The sequence below is a fragment of the Phyllostomus hastatus genome, unplaced genomic scaffold (genome assembly GCF_019186645.2).
Source record: "Phyllostomus hastatus isolate PE091 unplaced genomic scaffold, TTU_PhHast_1.1 phas_contig_159, whole genome shotgun sequence".
Taxonomy (NCBI): domain Eukaryota; kingdom Metazoa; phylum Chordata; class Mammalia; order Chiroptera; family Phyllostomidae; genus Phyllostomus; species Phyllostomus hastatus.
This window is the reverse complement of record NW_025333640.1, coordinates 5,632,908-5,648,654: the sequence shown is the minus strand read 5'-3', so window position 1 is coordinate 5,648,654 and position 15,747 is coordinate 5,632,908. Positions and strand designations below refer to the sequence as shown.

The window sequence follows — 15,747 nt, the reverse complement described above, 5'->3', positions numbered from 1 at the left end:
AACAGAAGGAAAAAAGAAGCTGGGACAGTTGTAATAGACTAAGTGATTTAAAAAGGAGAAGGGTGGACGTGACTGAATTACTCTACCTCCTCCCCTGAGGCGGGGTGAGTGTGATTTCGGGCGTACCCACGAGAGCGGTGTCATGCACGTCAGGTGGAAAGACAGCCTGGTCACTGTCTGCATTCGGGGACTAGGCATGACTTAAGGGCGTGTGTAGGAGAGCCAGGCTGAGAAGGGGTGGGACTGTGATGGTTAACTTCAGGTGTCAACTTGACTGGGCCGCAGGGTGGCCAGATATCTCGGTCACACATTATTCTGGGTGTGTCTGTGGGGGTATTTAGGACGAGTTTAGCACTTAAATCAATACTGAGTAAAGCAGGTTGCTCTTCCCGGTGTGAGTGGGCCTCGTCCGATCGGCTGAGGGTCTGAATAGAGCAACAGGCTGACGGTCCCCCGAGAAAGAGGACTCTCCGCCCCCCCCACCCCGCCGACCCAGCGGTCTTCATGCTCACACATCACCCCTCCCTGGTTCCGCAGCGGCTTCCCGTCTCTGGAGACGGACCGGGACATCAGCCGGGCAGATTTTGGACCTCCCAGCCTCCACAATCCTACGAGCCAGTTCCTTACACTCTCCCCCATTGGCTGTGTTTCTCTGGAGAACGCCGACTAACGGGCGGGGGCGGGGGGGGGGTGAGTCAGGAGAAGGCAGCACCAGAACGGTGGGCGTCTGAAGGGCACATGGATGCCAGCACCGGCGAGGGGGTGGGAAGGGAGGAAACAAGAGGAGACAGAGTTTCCCAAGACAAGGCCTGCCTATTCCTCTCTGTGCATCAGTCACACAAACCTGTGTGTGAAAACCTAGATACGTATGACAGGCCGAGCTAGGAATCACAACACCTTTACAGAAGAGGTTTGCAAGTGCATTAAAACCACCAGTTGCCTAGGCATTTGCTACAGGATCGGATTATCCCACTAGGATTTTTGCCTGAAATCAGGCACTTCTGGGTCTGCCAAGGCGACCCAGGCCCTCTGGGAGCTCTGCGGCGGCCCAGCCCACATCTCGCTCTCACCTCGTACGATGGTGACGTTGCGCAGGATTTCTCCGTGGTGCGTGTCCACGGCCTTCATCTCCTCCACGATCATGGACAGGTTGCGGACGTTGAAGTCCAGGCGGGCGCTGAGCAGGCTGAAGCGCTCCCGCAGCAGGTCTGTGGTGCCCAGCATGAGGGAGACGGACTTGTTCAGGTAGTAGAGCTCCTCGGCGTGGGTGTGGAAGCCGAGCGTGCAGGACAGCCGCACGTCGTCCAGGTACTTGAGCATGCTGTGCACGTGGCTGTCGGTGGCATTGATGTTGGTGAAGATGGTGCCAATCTCGATCTCGTGAGAGGCCATGCGTCCCTCCAGCGTCTCGAACCGCTCCACCGTGCGGTTCTGGGCATAGCGAGTGTGGTACTGCAGGTCGTGCATGTTCTCCTCGTGGTCGTCCAGGAAGGTTGAGATATTGTCCAGCTGCAGCTGCAGACCCATGACCTGCATCATCAGGTCGTGCATGCTCTCCGAGTTCTGGCTGATGCGCTGGGACGAGGTCCCCAGGGTGGCCTGGATGTTCTTGACCGCTTCTCCGGTCTTGGCTGACGTGGTGCGCAGGCTGCCGAAGAGCCGGGTATAGTTCTGCCAGTCAGTGACAATCTTCTGGAGGGTCAGGGTCTCCTCGTCTGTCTTCCGGCGAATCCCGTGGATCCATTCTGAAGTCTGCCCCACGGTGAAGTTCATCTGGTGCACTGCAGCTTTGACTTCATAGCACTCCTGCGTGAGGTCCTTCAGAGAGAGGTCCAGGCCTGCTGTGGTGGCCTGCCAGCCTCTCACCTGGGTCAGAAAGAGCCCCAGAGTCTGATTGACCTGGTGGACGGAGAAGGAACAATTGCCCATCTCCTGGGAGATTTGACTGCTGGTGGTGGAGAGCAGTTCATGGGTCTGAGAGGTCTGGTCCAGCTGGACCTCCTGAGCCAGAAGCATCTTCTGAATTCCCTCCAGCTCCTCCTGCAGTTTTCTGATCTCTTGCCCCAGCTGCCCAGCCTCGTGGCAGAAAGAGCAGTTGTTTGGGGCTTTCGGATCTTCGGGAGAAAGAAATACCATTTTAGTTGCTAAAGGATCATGGGACAATGGTGGCTTCTTTAAATGCAATGTTTCAGTGCAGAATGAAGTGGCAAATGGCTTTCCGATTTTTCTTCCTGTCCTAACTCCTTCTATGGATTGTATCTGGAAGAGTCTTGCCATCTCTATAAAATCATTTTTATCAAATGACCTGCAAGGTAGGATCTAGGATATTTTCTCCATCTCGCCACCAGATTCTTGGGAAAGCACTTCCTAACTTTTTGGAGGTTGCCAAGAGCCTCCCATTTACATTTTATTTTAAAATGCCTCCAAATATTTTTACATGTTATCTGATCTGATCCTCTCACAATAACATTGTGGAGAAAACAGGGCAGGGGTGTTTCTGCTGTGACCGATAAGAAATGAGGCACAGAGAACTGGCTTGGCAAGTGTCCCTGTGCGTCTGGAGACAGTGGCAGAGCAGGGCTTCCTCTTTCCATGGCCACAGACCACCTCTGACCCCTTCTGCTATGGCTCCTCCCTGCTCGCTGTCAGCATGAGAACGTCCCTCATTACAGCAGGAGATAAAGAGTAACACAAGCCATGAACACTTTACGCAGTGACGAGAAAAGGGCTGGCTTATCAAGCAAGAAGCTTTGGAAGGCCTTAAAAATAACTGCAGGTACCTGAGGACAGTGGGGTACATTGAACGGTCTTGGACTTCCTCCCCACCCTGCAGGCTCTGTATGCAGGCTCTGCAGGCTCTGCACCGCACACAGAACTCCAGCCCCAGGGCAGCCGCCCTCCTCCAGCAGGTGGCTCTCCAGCAGGACAAGGAGCAGAGAGCCGTGGCTGTCCTTCCTCACACCTAGGTTGGGGAAGGCTGGCCTGCTCCAGGTCCCATGCCAGGGAGGGCACACGGCACGGGGGGACCCTCGCCCTACCTCAGTGACGTTAGTCCCCCGTGACAGTCATCAGCACATCTGGACGCTGGACACTTACCAAGTCCCTGGAGATTTTCCTGCACAGACACAAGCTTCTTGTCATAAATGGCCTGCGCCAGGGAGATGTCTTCTGAGAGAGAGTCTACCTTCCTGAAAACTGTAGGGCAAACACAGATGAGAAACTGGGGCAGGGTGCTGGCTCAGGGAAAGGCATTTTTATCAGTCCTCCTGCAGCCACAACCATTCCCCCTGCTTCCACGGGGCTCCCCAGTGGGGGCGAGGGAAAGTTCTTCTTATGACCAGTGGTAGCAAGTCCCTTAAAAATACGTATCTAGGTAACTGTATCTGCCTATGAACATAGATAGACAGATAGATATATCTGTTTATTATCCCCCTTAAGTATGTATATCTGTCAGATACATGTATGTATGTATTATAATGTCTAACCTATAATTATATACATAAATACTCTCTTCCCTAGAACTAGGACCTGACCACAATATAGAATAGGGAAAATTAGGGAAAAAATATAAAAAGAAATATTCTTAATCCTACCACTAATAACTGCCATCAACAACTCTGTGTAGCTCTTATAATCTTACTTATCTCCACAACCATTCTATAGCTACATAAATATATACATTTTTAGAAAACAATAACACAGACAATTGGGATGTTCTGAATATCTCATTTCTCTCATTTTGCATTATTGGTATCATGTTATGAACATTTTCTCCCTGAGATATAAATTGTTTTAAAATCATTACTTTTTTCAAAATAAGATTTTATTTATTTATTTTCAGAAAGAGGAGAAGGGAGGGAGAAAGAGAGAGAAACATTGATGTATGAGAGAAACAACTGGTTGTCTCATGCACGCCCCCTACTGGGGACCTGGCCTGCAACCCAGGCATGTGCCTGGACCAGGAATCCAACCAACGACCTTCGGTTGGCAGGCCGTCACTGAATCCACTGAGCCACACCAGCCAGGGCTAAAATCATCACTTTTATCATCTGTTAACACACTCTATATAATTGATTCAACACTTATAAAAGTCCCTTAATTTGGGGGACATTTAAGGCATCTCTCCTTCTGAGCCTACAAATAAGATGAGTAATTCTAGACATTAAAGGTAATCCCTGGATAAGGTGGTTGTGTGTATATGGCTTATCTCGTAGGATAAATTGCTACAGTTAGAATGAATACGTCGAAGGGTGTTAAGGGTTTTGAAGTCGTTGATACATGTTGCCAAGTCGCTCCTGGAGAAGTCATGCCAGTTCCCACCACACGGGCAGCCTCGCACTCTGCTGCGGGCTCAGCACCAGCCGGTGGGCAGAGCGCACCCGGGCAGCACCAGGGTCCCTGGCTTTCTTCATCGGGTGCCTGGCTGGGCCTCGTAGTGAGAGACAGGCACAGATTGGACAGGGGTGGACAGAGAAGGGCACGGATTGGACAGAGAGTGGACAAGATATTTCCCACAGACCCTATGAAGGTCAAGTGTTAGGGGGTGGAATTAGCCCCACCAAGGGATTCGCCTCATGTGTCGGTGACTTCAGGCAAGTCATTAATCTGTCTGGAGCTCAACTGGATTATCTGTAAAAAGAAAGTCTGAAGCTACTCATAAATGATTTCTAAGGTTCTTACCAGCTCCAAAATTCTATTATTCCAAATTTTTTTTTTTAATCTCTGGGCTTTAATTACCATTGAATAGGTCAGACCTGTCAAGGTTTAACTAGTAGCAGTGCCCCGTTGAGCGAGCCGAGGAGCTCCGAGTGTGGATGTGTGCGGAGCGCCTGGGACGGAAGGACGTCCCGTCCCGGGCGGGTTCCCTCCACACACCCGGGCTGCGGGGAGAGGCCTGGCCACCCACAGCCCTGACCTGGAATCGTCGGGTTGGAAAATCTCACCTGGTCTTACTCGTCTTTCTTAAATGTATGTATAGCTCACATTTAGTTCAATGTTTAATATTGTAAGTGTTTTGGGTCTTTATTTAGGAGTGTGGTGATATTTTTGTGACCAGAAATATAATATAGGAACTTAATTCTTGTTTATATGAATCAGTCTGTGGTGGAGCTGGTTTCAGTTTGTGCTGTTCCTCTTCAAGTCTCAGTTTCTGAGGACCGACTGATGACTTTAGGTGAGGCCTCACTGCCCCTCCAGCCCCTCCAGCCCGGGCCGGAGCCAGTCCTCCCCATCAAGGGCTGGACAAGTGCGGGGTCAGTGCCTGGCGTGAGCACCTCGCCGTCTCACTCTAGTCCCACTCGTGTCTCCAGCGTCCAGTCCATTCGGGCAAACGCACTTACTGCCTCCCTCAGCAGAGAAGTCTGGAGTTTTAAAATCAGAAGCTGTGAATGGCATGGGCTTGCAGTAAGAAGCCATCAAATTTGTGTTCATCAGCTTACCAGAAACTGGTAGCGTCCAGAAGGCGAAGGTTCCCAGAATCTAACTGCACGCCCTCACCTGCCTCAGCCGCCACTCCCATAAACCACAGTGCCTAACGGAAGCCCCAAACGTCAGATCCCTGGGCTTCGCCTGTGGGGCTCGGAGCCAGTAACTCGGGGCCGGAATCTGCACTTGGGCACCTGCAGACTTGACGGGACGCAGGCAGCCATCCAACCTCACCCAGAGACAGTCACTGAGACCACGGAAGGGGTTTAGAAACTGCCCGGTCCAGCGACCTCAGCTCTGGGTAGACAACAGAACCACCTTTAAGCTGTTTAAACACAAGCTTAAAGATATGAATTAATTCCATCATCCAGGGCAGGGCCCAAGCATCAATATTTTTTAAAGCTCCCAGGTGATTCTAACACGGAGCTAAAACTGGGAACCACTGATCTAGTCCTAGCCTCCTGTTGTGCCAATGGGGAAACGGAGGTCTGGGAGGGGAGGGGCCTCGCTCCCAGCCACACAGCCAATTACCAACCAGAGTTAGGAGCCAGGCTTTGCAGTTTAAGCCAGGCGTTGATGCTCCCTGGCTCTGGCCCAGCCGCAGAGATCTGTGTGTGCCTGTGTGGGGGAGCCTTGGTGCTGGAGACCTGATCAGAAACCCACTGTGTGCAGGAGGGCGTGGGGTGGGAGGAGCCCTGGGCTAAGCCAGAGGCTGCTGGGGTCTGCACTCACCCAGAGAGGCCAGCACGACCACGGCCACCAAGAGCAGGGCCAGGAAGAGGTACAGAATCCGCACCGACGTGTGCAAAGACAGGTTTTTCTGGCAGCGGCTGCAGCGGGGCCCCAGCTGGCCTGTGGGGGGACAGAAGGAGGACAGTGTCTGAGGCTAGTGGCTGAGGCTGCAGCTAGAAGGCCAGTTGCACGTTCCTGCTCTGGCCCGTCTCATTGCATTTCACGTTCTAGAGCCTCATTCTTTGCCCCCCTCACCACCACCTTTCCTCTAGGCCCTAGAGCTTTCGGGAATGGGAGAAGCCAGAGTCAGGGTCTTCCAAGAACACCCATCACTACCTCGCTGTATGGCGTCATCATTTGGCCTGGACTGGGGGCAAACAGGTCTTCCTGACTCACTGGCCTTACAACCACCCACACAACGTGGGCAGCCAGTACACGCTTCACCCCTGCGTGACCAACCCATCCCGCTTTGCCTGGGACGTTCCTGGTTTCAGCACTGAGTGTCTCATGTCACAGGCACTCCTCGATGCGGAACAACCAGGATAGTTTGCCAAGACCAAAAGTCACACACCCGGGGCAACCCCTTCGGTCCCAGGCAAACCAGAAGGTTGGTCACCAGTCTCCAAACTTCTCAGGTAACCAACAACCCTTATGGAAACCAAAGGAACTGCTCCAGCCCCCCAGGTGGTGCCTGGTACAGAGGAAGGAGAGCCAGGTATTCCTGGCGACTCTGACAGGTGGCTGATGCCCAGTGGGAAGGCAGTAGTGTTCCCAGCCATGGAATCTCTAGGTTTGTTCAATTTCAGCGGCACACTAGGCGTACCGGGAATGTCTAAAAATCCCGATGCCCCATTACACTCCAGACCGAAGGACATCAGCGTTCCTGAGGGCTGGCCTCAGGCATCCCGGGTGATGACGATGTACAACAGCCAAGGCTGGGAACAGCGGCTCTGATCTGTGCTGAAACCCATCAGGAAACCCTGCTCCGAGTAACAGCTCAGGTGAGCCAGCTGCCAGGCTGGATCCTGCGGGCCTCAGAAGGACAGGCTACTTGGCCGGCATGGGATACAGTGGCAGGGGGTGGGTCTGGGCCAGCTGAAGGACAGGCCCTGCGGGGCTTGGCCGAGGTCCCTGACAGGTCTCACAAAGATCCCTGGAGACAGACAGCACTTGTGTCAAACTCTGATTTCGCCTGTACTGCATAACACAGGCCCATGTCACTCCGACTTTTTACCCCCACCCCAGGAAGCAGAGGGCAGAAGGACAGCCAGGATTTTGAAGCCGTGTAGAGAGGCAAGTGACCAGCCCGAGGATGGGAGCACGGAGGGACTCTGAGCACAGAGAGGAGATCAGACGGCAGCCCGCAGAGCCCTTACCCTCCTGCGTGCACGGGAAGGACGGCATGTCCTCGTCACCAGCCAGCTCCTCTTCTGAAACACACAACGCATCTCCGTCGCCACCAGCCGACCTCACTGTGAGGGAGCCAAGCACCGTCAGATGCCAGGCTGGGACCCTGAGCCACACCCACCCCTCTCCAGCCACCCCACTCATTAACGGCCCCCACATTTTGTGCCCACCCCCTCCCACCCTGGGTCCAAGGCAGGCCACTTGAGCTCCAGGTGACCTGACAGGAAGCAGAGAAAACAGGAACAGGGGGAAGAGTCAAAGCGGCCGAGGAAGTGGGGTGTCCCAACACATCGGGTAAAAAGATGCCATGCCCTCCCACACACTGGAGAAGACACACAGGCCAGTTCGGTTGCCTGCTCCACGAGCACCTTGCTCAGCCGCCTCTGGGACTGAGAAGAAATAAGAGCCAGTCACTCAATCTGGCTGAGTGTCCTTCTGCTCCCGGTCACCTGGGGGCTGAAGCAGGCGCGTCTTCCCCTCGCCTCTTGCCCTTGCTCCCCTTTTCTCAAGGAGCAGACTGGCTGGGCTGAGACTCAAAATCTTCCATCACAGGTAGGGGTGCTGACCAGTCAGTGGGAAGACTGACCAATTAGGGGAGAATGGGGCACCCCCCAAACCCAGGCTGTCTTAGGGTGATGCAGTGTGGCGGGGCCTGGGGCAGGGGCTTTACGTTGGGGTCTTCGGTCCAGCTGCCCGCCGGGCCACTCTAATTATTGTATTAGTTATTTGTATTGCAACTGTTAACCCCCTGTTGTCTGCCCCCATGCATGTACTCCGAGAAATCGGCCTTCTGGGGCCCGCGCTGCGTCCTCGGCAGCTATCCCACCCCTCGTCACTCTGCCGGCCGTGCACAGGGCACGTTTGCCCGGGAGGTTACAGGATCACCGTGCCTTCCCCATAAACAGGGGCCTCGGGTGGGCCTGCTAGGATTCCTGGGCTCCTCCGGCTTCATCTGCCCCACACCGCAGGCCCTCGGGCCCCAGCTGATCTCAGCTGGAACGACGGCGACAACGCTGCATCCGCCTGTTGGACCCACTGCCAACTCAGGCCTCCGCAGGGAGATGTTCCTTCCCCTCGTTGGAGCAGAAACGCCTCCTAGGCCTTCCTGCCGAGTGCCTCATCTCTCCCCACCCCGATGGTGTGCTCTGCCCTCCCTCGTGACCAGGCCTCCTCCCAGCGCTGGCTCCAGCGCTCATTTCATTGCTTCCCTGTTTATAACCTTCGCAGGGAATCTGGGAAGACTTAAATCAAGCGCAGCTGACACCCACCTTCAGCAAACACCCTGTTGAAAAGCACACAGCCTTGTCGTAGCCTTGCTCTCCCTCCAAGAGTCCCCTACACTGGCAATCATTAGCAAGTGGGAAGTAATAAAGACCCTGCTCTGGTGCTCTGCGGAGCAGCCCGCGGGAAGGGAAATGACAGCAGCCAGCGTGGGTCTCGGCTCTCTCCAGGCGAGAGGCTCACAAGCATTTGGCCCTGCTTCCTTTGCTGACATCTCAGCTCCATAACTCACAGCCCTCCCTAGTCCCCAAGGAGCTCTCTTCTCTTTCTAATCCTTCGGATTTCCTGTTCTCCAGGGCTGAGCCTCGAACCTTGGGGACCCCTCACTTGCCTATGTCTGGAAAACTACAGCAACTCCCCACTTTCGCCTTGTTCATTTTAGTGAGAACACGGTCCAAAGCATTTGTGAGGCTTTTCTAAGCCAAGCCCTTTGCGAGCACGGGCTCATTACGTTCACATCACCTCAGGACTGTTCCGGTCAGAGGATGGAGGGAGAGACAAACGCAGAGAACTGGGAAAAGCTTGGCTTGGGGACACAGAGTCTACGATTGATTAGGAGATGATTGATTAGACAGGAACCTGTGCACTCCCCTTGCCTTGGGCCAAGCAGGCTTGACAGAGAGACAGGAAAAGGATGTTCGTCCCTCCCTGCACCTCCACGCCTGCCCCCCCACCCCGCCCCACGCCTGCTGGGGTGATCCAGCTTCGTGCCGGCCGTCCCGGCTTTCTGAAGTGTTTGCAGAGGTAGGGAGTGTGCACAAAAAGGGGGCCACACACTCAACCTGACGAGCTCAGGGGAGGCCTGCGTGGCGGCCATACAAACTCAGAGACCGGAAGTACCCACAAGGGATGGTCTGAACACGAAAGCTCCTAACTAAAAGCAGGTCATGGCAGGCAGTCATGTCCCAGGCCCATAGCTTCCTTGACAGAGGTCAGTCTTCACTGTGAGTGAGCCCGTCTATGGTCTAAGATAATATCCGCTTGGCAAATCAGAGTAACCCCCCTTTACCGGACCCCTCGAAGCACAGCCAGCACCGGAACAGGGACCACAGAACCCTTCATTGTTACCTTGCTCCCCAAATACCACCCCTAAGCGCTGTAAATGTTAACTGCCCTGTGCCCACCAGTGCAAAAGACGGACGTGTCTCTCTATCCAATTGCAGAGGTTGCTCTGCTTTCTCCCACCTCCCTAATCTATCACCGCTGGGTTTCATGCAGCCCTCCTTGTGTCTCCTCCTGTGACCCTAATGTATAAAATAAGCTGTAAAACTGACACTCCCTGGAGCATTTTCTCAATCCACGGAGATTTTGTTTCCCAGCGATTGTTATCAGTTTGGCTCGAATAAACTCATAAAAATCTCTACAGGTTCGGATGTTTCTTATGTCAACGGGAGTAGGAAGGGAACATGTCAGTCACAGAACCCGCCTGCCATGTTACAAGGGTTCAGAGAGGCAATGGGACCTGTCGCTAGCGATTGGTTTGTGAGTGAATGCCCAGGAGCCTGATGCAAGATGAGAAGAACACACACGCAGAACTGCACGCACTGAACCCAGGCGGGCCTCGGAGCTGGGCCGAGTCCTCCCAACCAGGCCTGGCCTCTGTGTACATGTCCGCCCCCCCAGCAGTTCGTCATCTGCTGGAGGTCAGGACATCTTCCCACCACGCGGGGCTGACCACAGAGCTCGCATTTAAAATAGATGGGTTTACTGACCCTTTGCCTCCCTGGTTGATGGTTAACTTCTGCTGTTTCAATGAAGGGTATATCTTTGTTCAAAAATAAAGGTTAACGACTTAAAATGCAGTTTAAATAGGGCTCATCTTTAGAGTTCTCCACGGCTGGGGTGTGTTGGGGAGCGCTGATGCGCTGAGGAGGCAAAGGCTTTAAGCAGCAGAGACTGAAGATGAACACACGGAAGCCTGATGCCTAAACTGAACAGGAATGAACTGCGGGGAGGGTGCAGCCAAATCCAGGATCTGCCTCTCCCTTTCTCAGACCTAGAACAAGGGATATAATATTCCTCCCCCAAAGCTAAAAGGCTTCTCTTGTGGGGTTTTTTTGTGTGTGTGTGAGGGGTTCCATTAGTGTCCCAGTTAATTACCTTAGAATGCCCCTTGCATTTTTACGGCCCTCTGAAATAAGGCCCCGGTTCTTCCCGGAGTCACACACACACACACACACACACACACACTATCCGTGGGAAACTGAGGACTTCCGACTTGCTGACATGGAGGAGCACCTGAGTATCACACACTGTGGGCGGCCAGGTGTCTGGAACAATTAGGGAAGGTGCCGCACAGTAGGCCACAGTGTCTGCAGACAGGCCAAGTTTCCGCAGCCTCTGTGGCCCTCTGCCTCTCTCTTTTCTTCCTTTTTATTTTTTCATTTTGCTAAATCCCAGATAAAGGCTATTGTGGCAGGAAGGGGTGAGCTCAAGGAAGGACGCTGGAGAAGACGTGGCAATGCCTGGGCTGGGGGCAAGCCCCTGTCTCGGGGGAAGGCGAGGACAAGTGGGGACAGCACGCTGCTCTGAGCAGCAAACACTAAGACCCTATAGGCTGGCTCCTGCCTCCGCTGTCCCAGAGGCCCCGAGCGATGGATGCTGTCATGAAGGGGCATCCCGATCCCTGTTCTAGAGAGGCCAGGCCCATGAATTACCCACCAAAGACACAGCCAGGTCCCACTCTTCATGCAGCAATCTCTACCCAATTACAGGCAGTATCTTAAAAAAAAAATCAAATAGCCTTCAAAGCCAGTGTTGTAAGCTCAGACTCGTAAAGCAGTGGCAACCACTGGAGATCTGAAAGAGCCTCTGTTCCTCTCCTACCTAAGGTCATAACATCCAACGCAAACACCAGGATGGCCACGAGAGGAACTCCTTTCTTTTTTTAAGCCTCAGCTCCCACAGAGCCACGTGGAAGGTTTGATTGAAGGTGCGTTGTTGGCACATGGCGAGGCGGGACTGCTGACGCGGTGGGGTTGCGCCCGGTTCCCGGCCACTTCTGGAGGCGGACGAGAGCCCGGACCTGTTAACCTACTGCTCACTCAACTGCGGTCGCCGGCTCCAGCTTGCTTTTGGCTGACCAAAAATGTGGAGTTAATTCACTCCTTAGCCTTTCTGCAATCTTCCATCAGAGTCAGCAAGGGGGAGAGATTCGAGGAACTGAATAAAAGGTCTTTCTTTGGGAACTTCAAGGAACATATTTTGATGATTATCTCCTACTACGGAGTTCACAAGAGTGGGTTTTTCAAAACAGCCAATTGGGTCAGTAAAAATAAAGATTTGAGAGTCTTCTCAGGAGCCAATGCTATATTTAAAATTGCAGAACAGCAATAGTGGAAGCTTGGAGAACGCTATAATTAAGGTTGCAAAATTGTTTTCATTAGAACCCCCCCTGCTATTACCCCCTCCCCAGAGGCTTCCTCTGTGGATGCGCCTATATTCGGGCAGGAGCCCGCCAGCCCGTCTGGGCTCCAGTGAATCTGGTCCTTCCCTTTCAGACTCTACTGCTCAACAAATTGTCGTGATCGGCTGTCCTGGAGCCCTCGCCTCCTCTCTGCTCCTTCGTTCCTAAAACCCACACTGGATGCTCCGGGACGGGCATTTCCTTCCCCCGCCACTTCTACCTGAATCCCGGCCAGCCGCAGCCTCCCACCGCCTACTGCCTTCCACTCTGCTCCTGGCAACCACAGAGCTCGTGGGCAGATTCCCCCTTCCCCCCAAGCCCTCTTTATCCTGCATGACCTTCGTCCCCTTCCTTGCCCTGAGTGTTTCTCCCCGGAGCCCTAGTGGGGTCTGGGCGGCACAAGGCCTCACTGGGTGGGATCTCCCCACAGCTCCTCGCACACTGGGCATCCCGGCCCACCGACTCTGAGTAGGATCCCTGGTCCTTGTGGTAACTCCCAGTGGCCACCCCATCTCCAAATACCCCTTCAGGGGGTGGTATGGCCTCTAGTTGAGAAGAGAACCCAGGGTATTCACTCAATACAACAGACTCCAGCCCTCCCCCATCACATGCGCACTGGTCTCCGCTGCGCAGAGAGCAACTCCTCCCCTGGTCCCCACAAATCCGGGGGGGATGGGAAGGGTAGAGGGGTCTCGATGTCTATCGGCACCTCTCAGCCTTCAAACCCTGCTTGAGGCCCATGCTGTCTCCTGCATGGGAAGCTCCCTTCCCGTCCCCGAGTTTCATGTGCAAACACAGTGGGAATACCATCTACTTTACAGAGCTGCTGGAAATTCGATGAGGCAACATGTGAGAAGTTCCTGGCACATAGTAAACACCTGATAAATGGTAGTAACAGTCATTTTTACAGGACTGTTCTTCTGCCCCACTGGAACTGCAGCTGTCATTTGCCCCCTTGTCTGTCACTTTCAGGACCAATTTCCAACTTTTGACAAATCCATTTTCTAAAATACGTCCTACACACCCTGACTGATGTGGCCAGGTGAATGAGTGCCAGCCTGCGAACCAAAAGGTCGCCAGTTCGATTCCCGGTCAGGGCACATGCCTGGGTTGCTGGCCAGATCCCCACTTGGGCATGTGAGAGGCAATGGCACATCAGTGTTTCTCTCCCCTTCTTCCTCCTTCCCTTCCCCCTTCTCAATAAACCAACCAACAAACAAACAAATAAGTATAACCCATAGAATGCTAGTTACAAAATATTCTTTGAAAAAAAGTTCTTTGGTCAAGTTAGTCTGGAAAATGCTGCATACTTTCACCATCTTAGAAACTCATAGTAATACGCTAAAACATTTTTAGTCCTTTAAAAAAATAAGCCTATTGCAATCTGCGTGTAATTTGATATTTCTCAAACTTATCTGACCAAAGAACTTGCTGCCACTCGCGGAGAAAAGTGACCTATAGGGTGTCGGGGGGTGGGCAGTGGGAGGGGTAAATGCAGACAACTGTACTTGAACAACAATAAAATAATTTTTTAAAAAGTGACCTATAGCCCTGGCTGGCGCAGATCAGTGGATTGAGCGCGGGCTGCGAACCAAGGCATCGCAGGTTTGATTCCCAGTCAGGGTACATGCCTGGGTTGCAGGCCACGGCCCCCAGCAACCGCACATTGGTGTTTCTCTCTCCCTCTCTCTCTTCCTCCCTCCCTTCCCTCTCTACAAATAAATAAAAATAAAATCTAAAAAAGTGACCTATAAAACCCCATGGAAACGGTACCCAAAGGCACACCTGCTTCAGGGAACCCTGTGCTGGGCCAGTCCTCACCTGGACTGGGTGATTCCTTCATCTTGTCTCTGGCCATCAACCATCATGGAGGCATCATTATGTTTAAAGCCCATGGGCCCTCCGGACCTCAGGGCCCCATGACCTGGAATCTGTAGGTCTCATCTCCCTGGTGGCCGTAGCTCAGCCTGACCACCTACTGCGGCCCTCCTGCACGGTCTCAGCTCCTTTCCTCCCCCTCTCCTGCTGTGCTGCCAACCCTGCTGCACTAAGCCTTTACACTCCGTCCTCTGCCCGGGCTATCCTCAGAGACCCCAGGATCCACTTCCACCCCCTGGGGCCTTGAGCTTCCTCTCCTGTGCTTGTGGCCCACCTTCCTCAGCCTGTTTCTGCTGCTCTGCCCTGGGACAACCCAGCCGGGCGAAAGTGCGTCAGTGAGTGGTACGGGACTGGCCCCAGGCAAGTCCTGCCATCCGGGTCCTCCCTCCATATCCCTCCTGTTCTCCAAAGATGTGCTCACCTCCTCCCTCTCTGGAAAGACCAAAACCATTAGGTTTAAGGTCTTCACCATCCCCTGACTCCTCCGGCCGTGTCACCGCAAACCCAGTGTAAGCACAGGCGTGTGGAAACGGGCCCTCTTGTGCACTGGGAGCACAGAGTGGCACGCGTCTCCACGCTTCACACGAGCCTGCCTTTGGATGCAGCAACCCGCCTTCTACCCATCTTCCCCCGCAGGGAACACGAATTCACTAGGCTGAGGTGGAGGTGTGCAGACTGTCACTGGAGGCTATGATGAACCTGAGGGAAAGTGTAAATAGCCCAAATGCCCATCAATAAGGGGTTGGTTAAATAAATCATTGTGAAGTTGTATCATGGGATAGCATGCAACCATTGACAAAATAATGCAGCTCTGTACTTATTGCCCAGGAAAGATGTCTGTGCTCTATCACTGAATTTTAAAACACATGTGATAGTGTAATCTTACGTACGTAAAAAGTCTGTGTGCAGGTACATGAGGAAACAGTTCTGGGAGAAAGCTCATCTAGATCTTGTCGATTATCTCTGAGGGCTAAGAGTCCATGTGAGGGCTGTTATTTTTTCCTTTTCTGAATTTTTCAAAAGTTTCCATAATGAGTATATATCATAAAAAGATTAAATGGGCCTTGGTTGGTGTGGCTCCATTGGTTGGAGCATCTTCCCGTAACTGAAAAGTTGCGGGTTCAATTCCAGATCAGGGCACACAATGAGGCTGCAGGTTTATCCCCAGTCCAGGCGCCTATCCCTGGTCCTGGCACATACCAGAGGCAACCAATCAATGCTTCTCATCACATTGATATTTCTCTCTCTCCTTTCCTCTCTCTCTAAAAAGCAATGGAAAAAAAAAGATGTCCTCAGGTGAGGATTAAAAAAAGATTAAATGCAACTAGTGATGCAAAAAGTCTGTGTCCATATTCTTCCCCGGGGACCTCTAGAGACAGCCTCTCTTCTTTCCATGGCAAAGTCACCCGCTCCTGCCTTCTCTGCCACCGCGTCCCCGCCCCTCCTCTCTTCTCTTCCCCTCTGCCTTCCAATGAGCACCTAGGAAGACCCTTATGCCCGGCCCTGTTCCTTACTGTAAGGATTCGGTTCCCTTTTTCTGAAACTTGTCGGACCCCAGGCCTCCCCGCCCCTCTGCATCAGCGCTAGCCATGCCCCTCCTGCCCGTGCGGCCTGGCCCC

General features: G+C 53.2%; 1 protein-coding gene across 2 annotated transcripts in view; it reads right to left on the bottom strand.

Annotated features, from left to right (window-relative positions):
• The window catches only part of SCARA3 (scavenger receptor class A member 3), a 35,333-nt gene that overhangs the window by 13,777 nt on the left and 5,809 nt on the right, over nt 1-15,747 (bottom strand). The window contains exons 2-5 of one of the 2 annotated variants that reach the window (XM_045831681.1): nt 7,533-7,628; nt 6,157-6,276; nt 3,097-3,195; nt 1,071-2,114 (exon numbers count right to left, since the gene is read on the bottom strand). In XM_045831681.1, coding sequence (XP_045687637.1) covers nt 1,071-2,114; nt 3,097-3,195; nt 6,157-6,276; nt 7,533-7,628 — 1,359 coding nt within the window. The remainder of the gene's footprint in view (nt 1-1,070; nt 2,115-3,096; nt 3,196-6,156; nt 6,277-7,532; nt 7,629-15,747) is intronic. The other variant, XM_045831682.1, reaches the window with a different exon arrangement.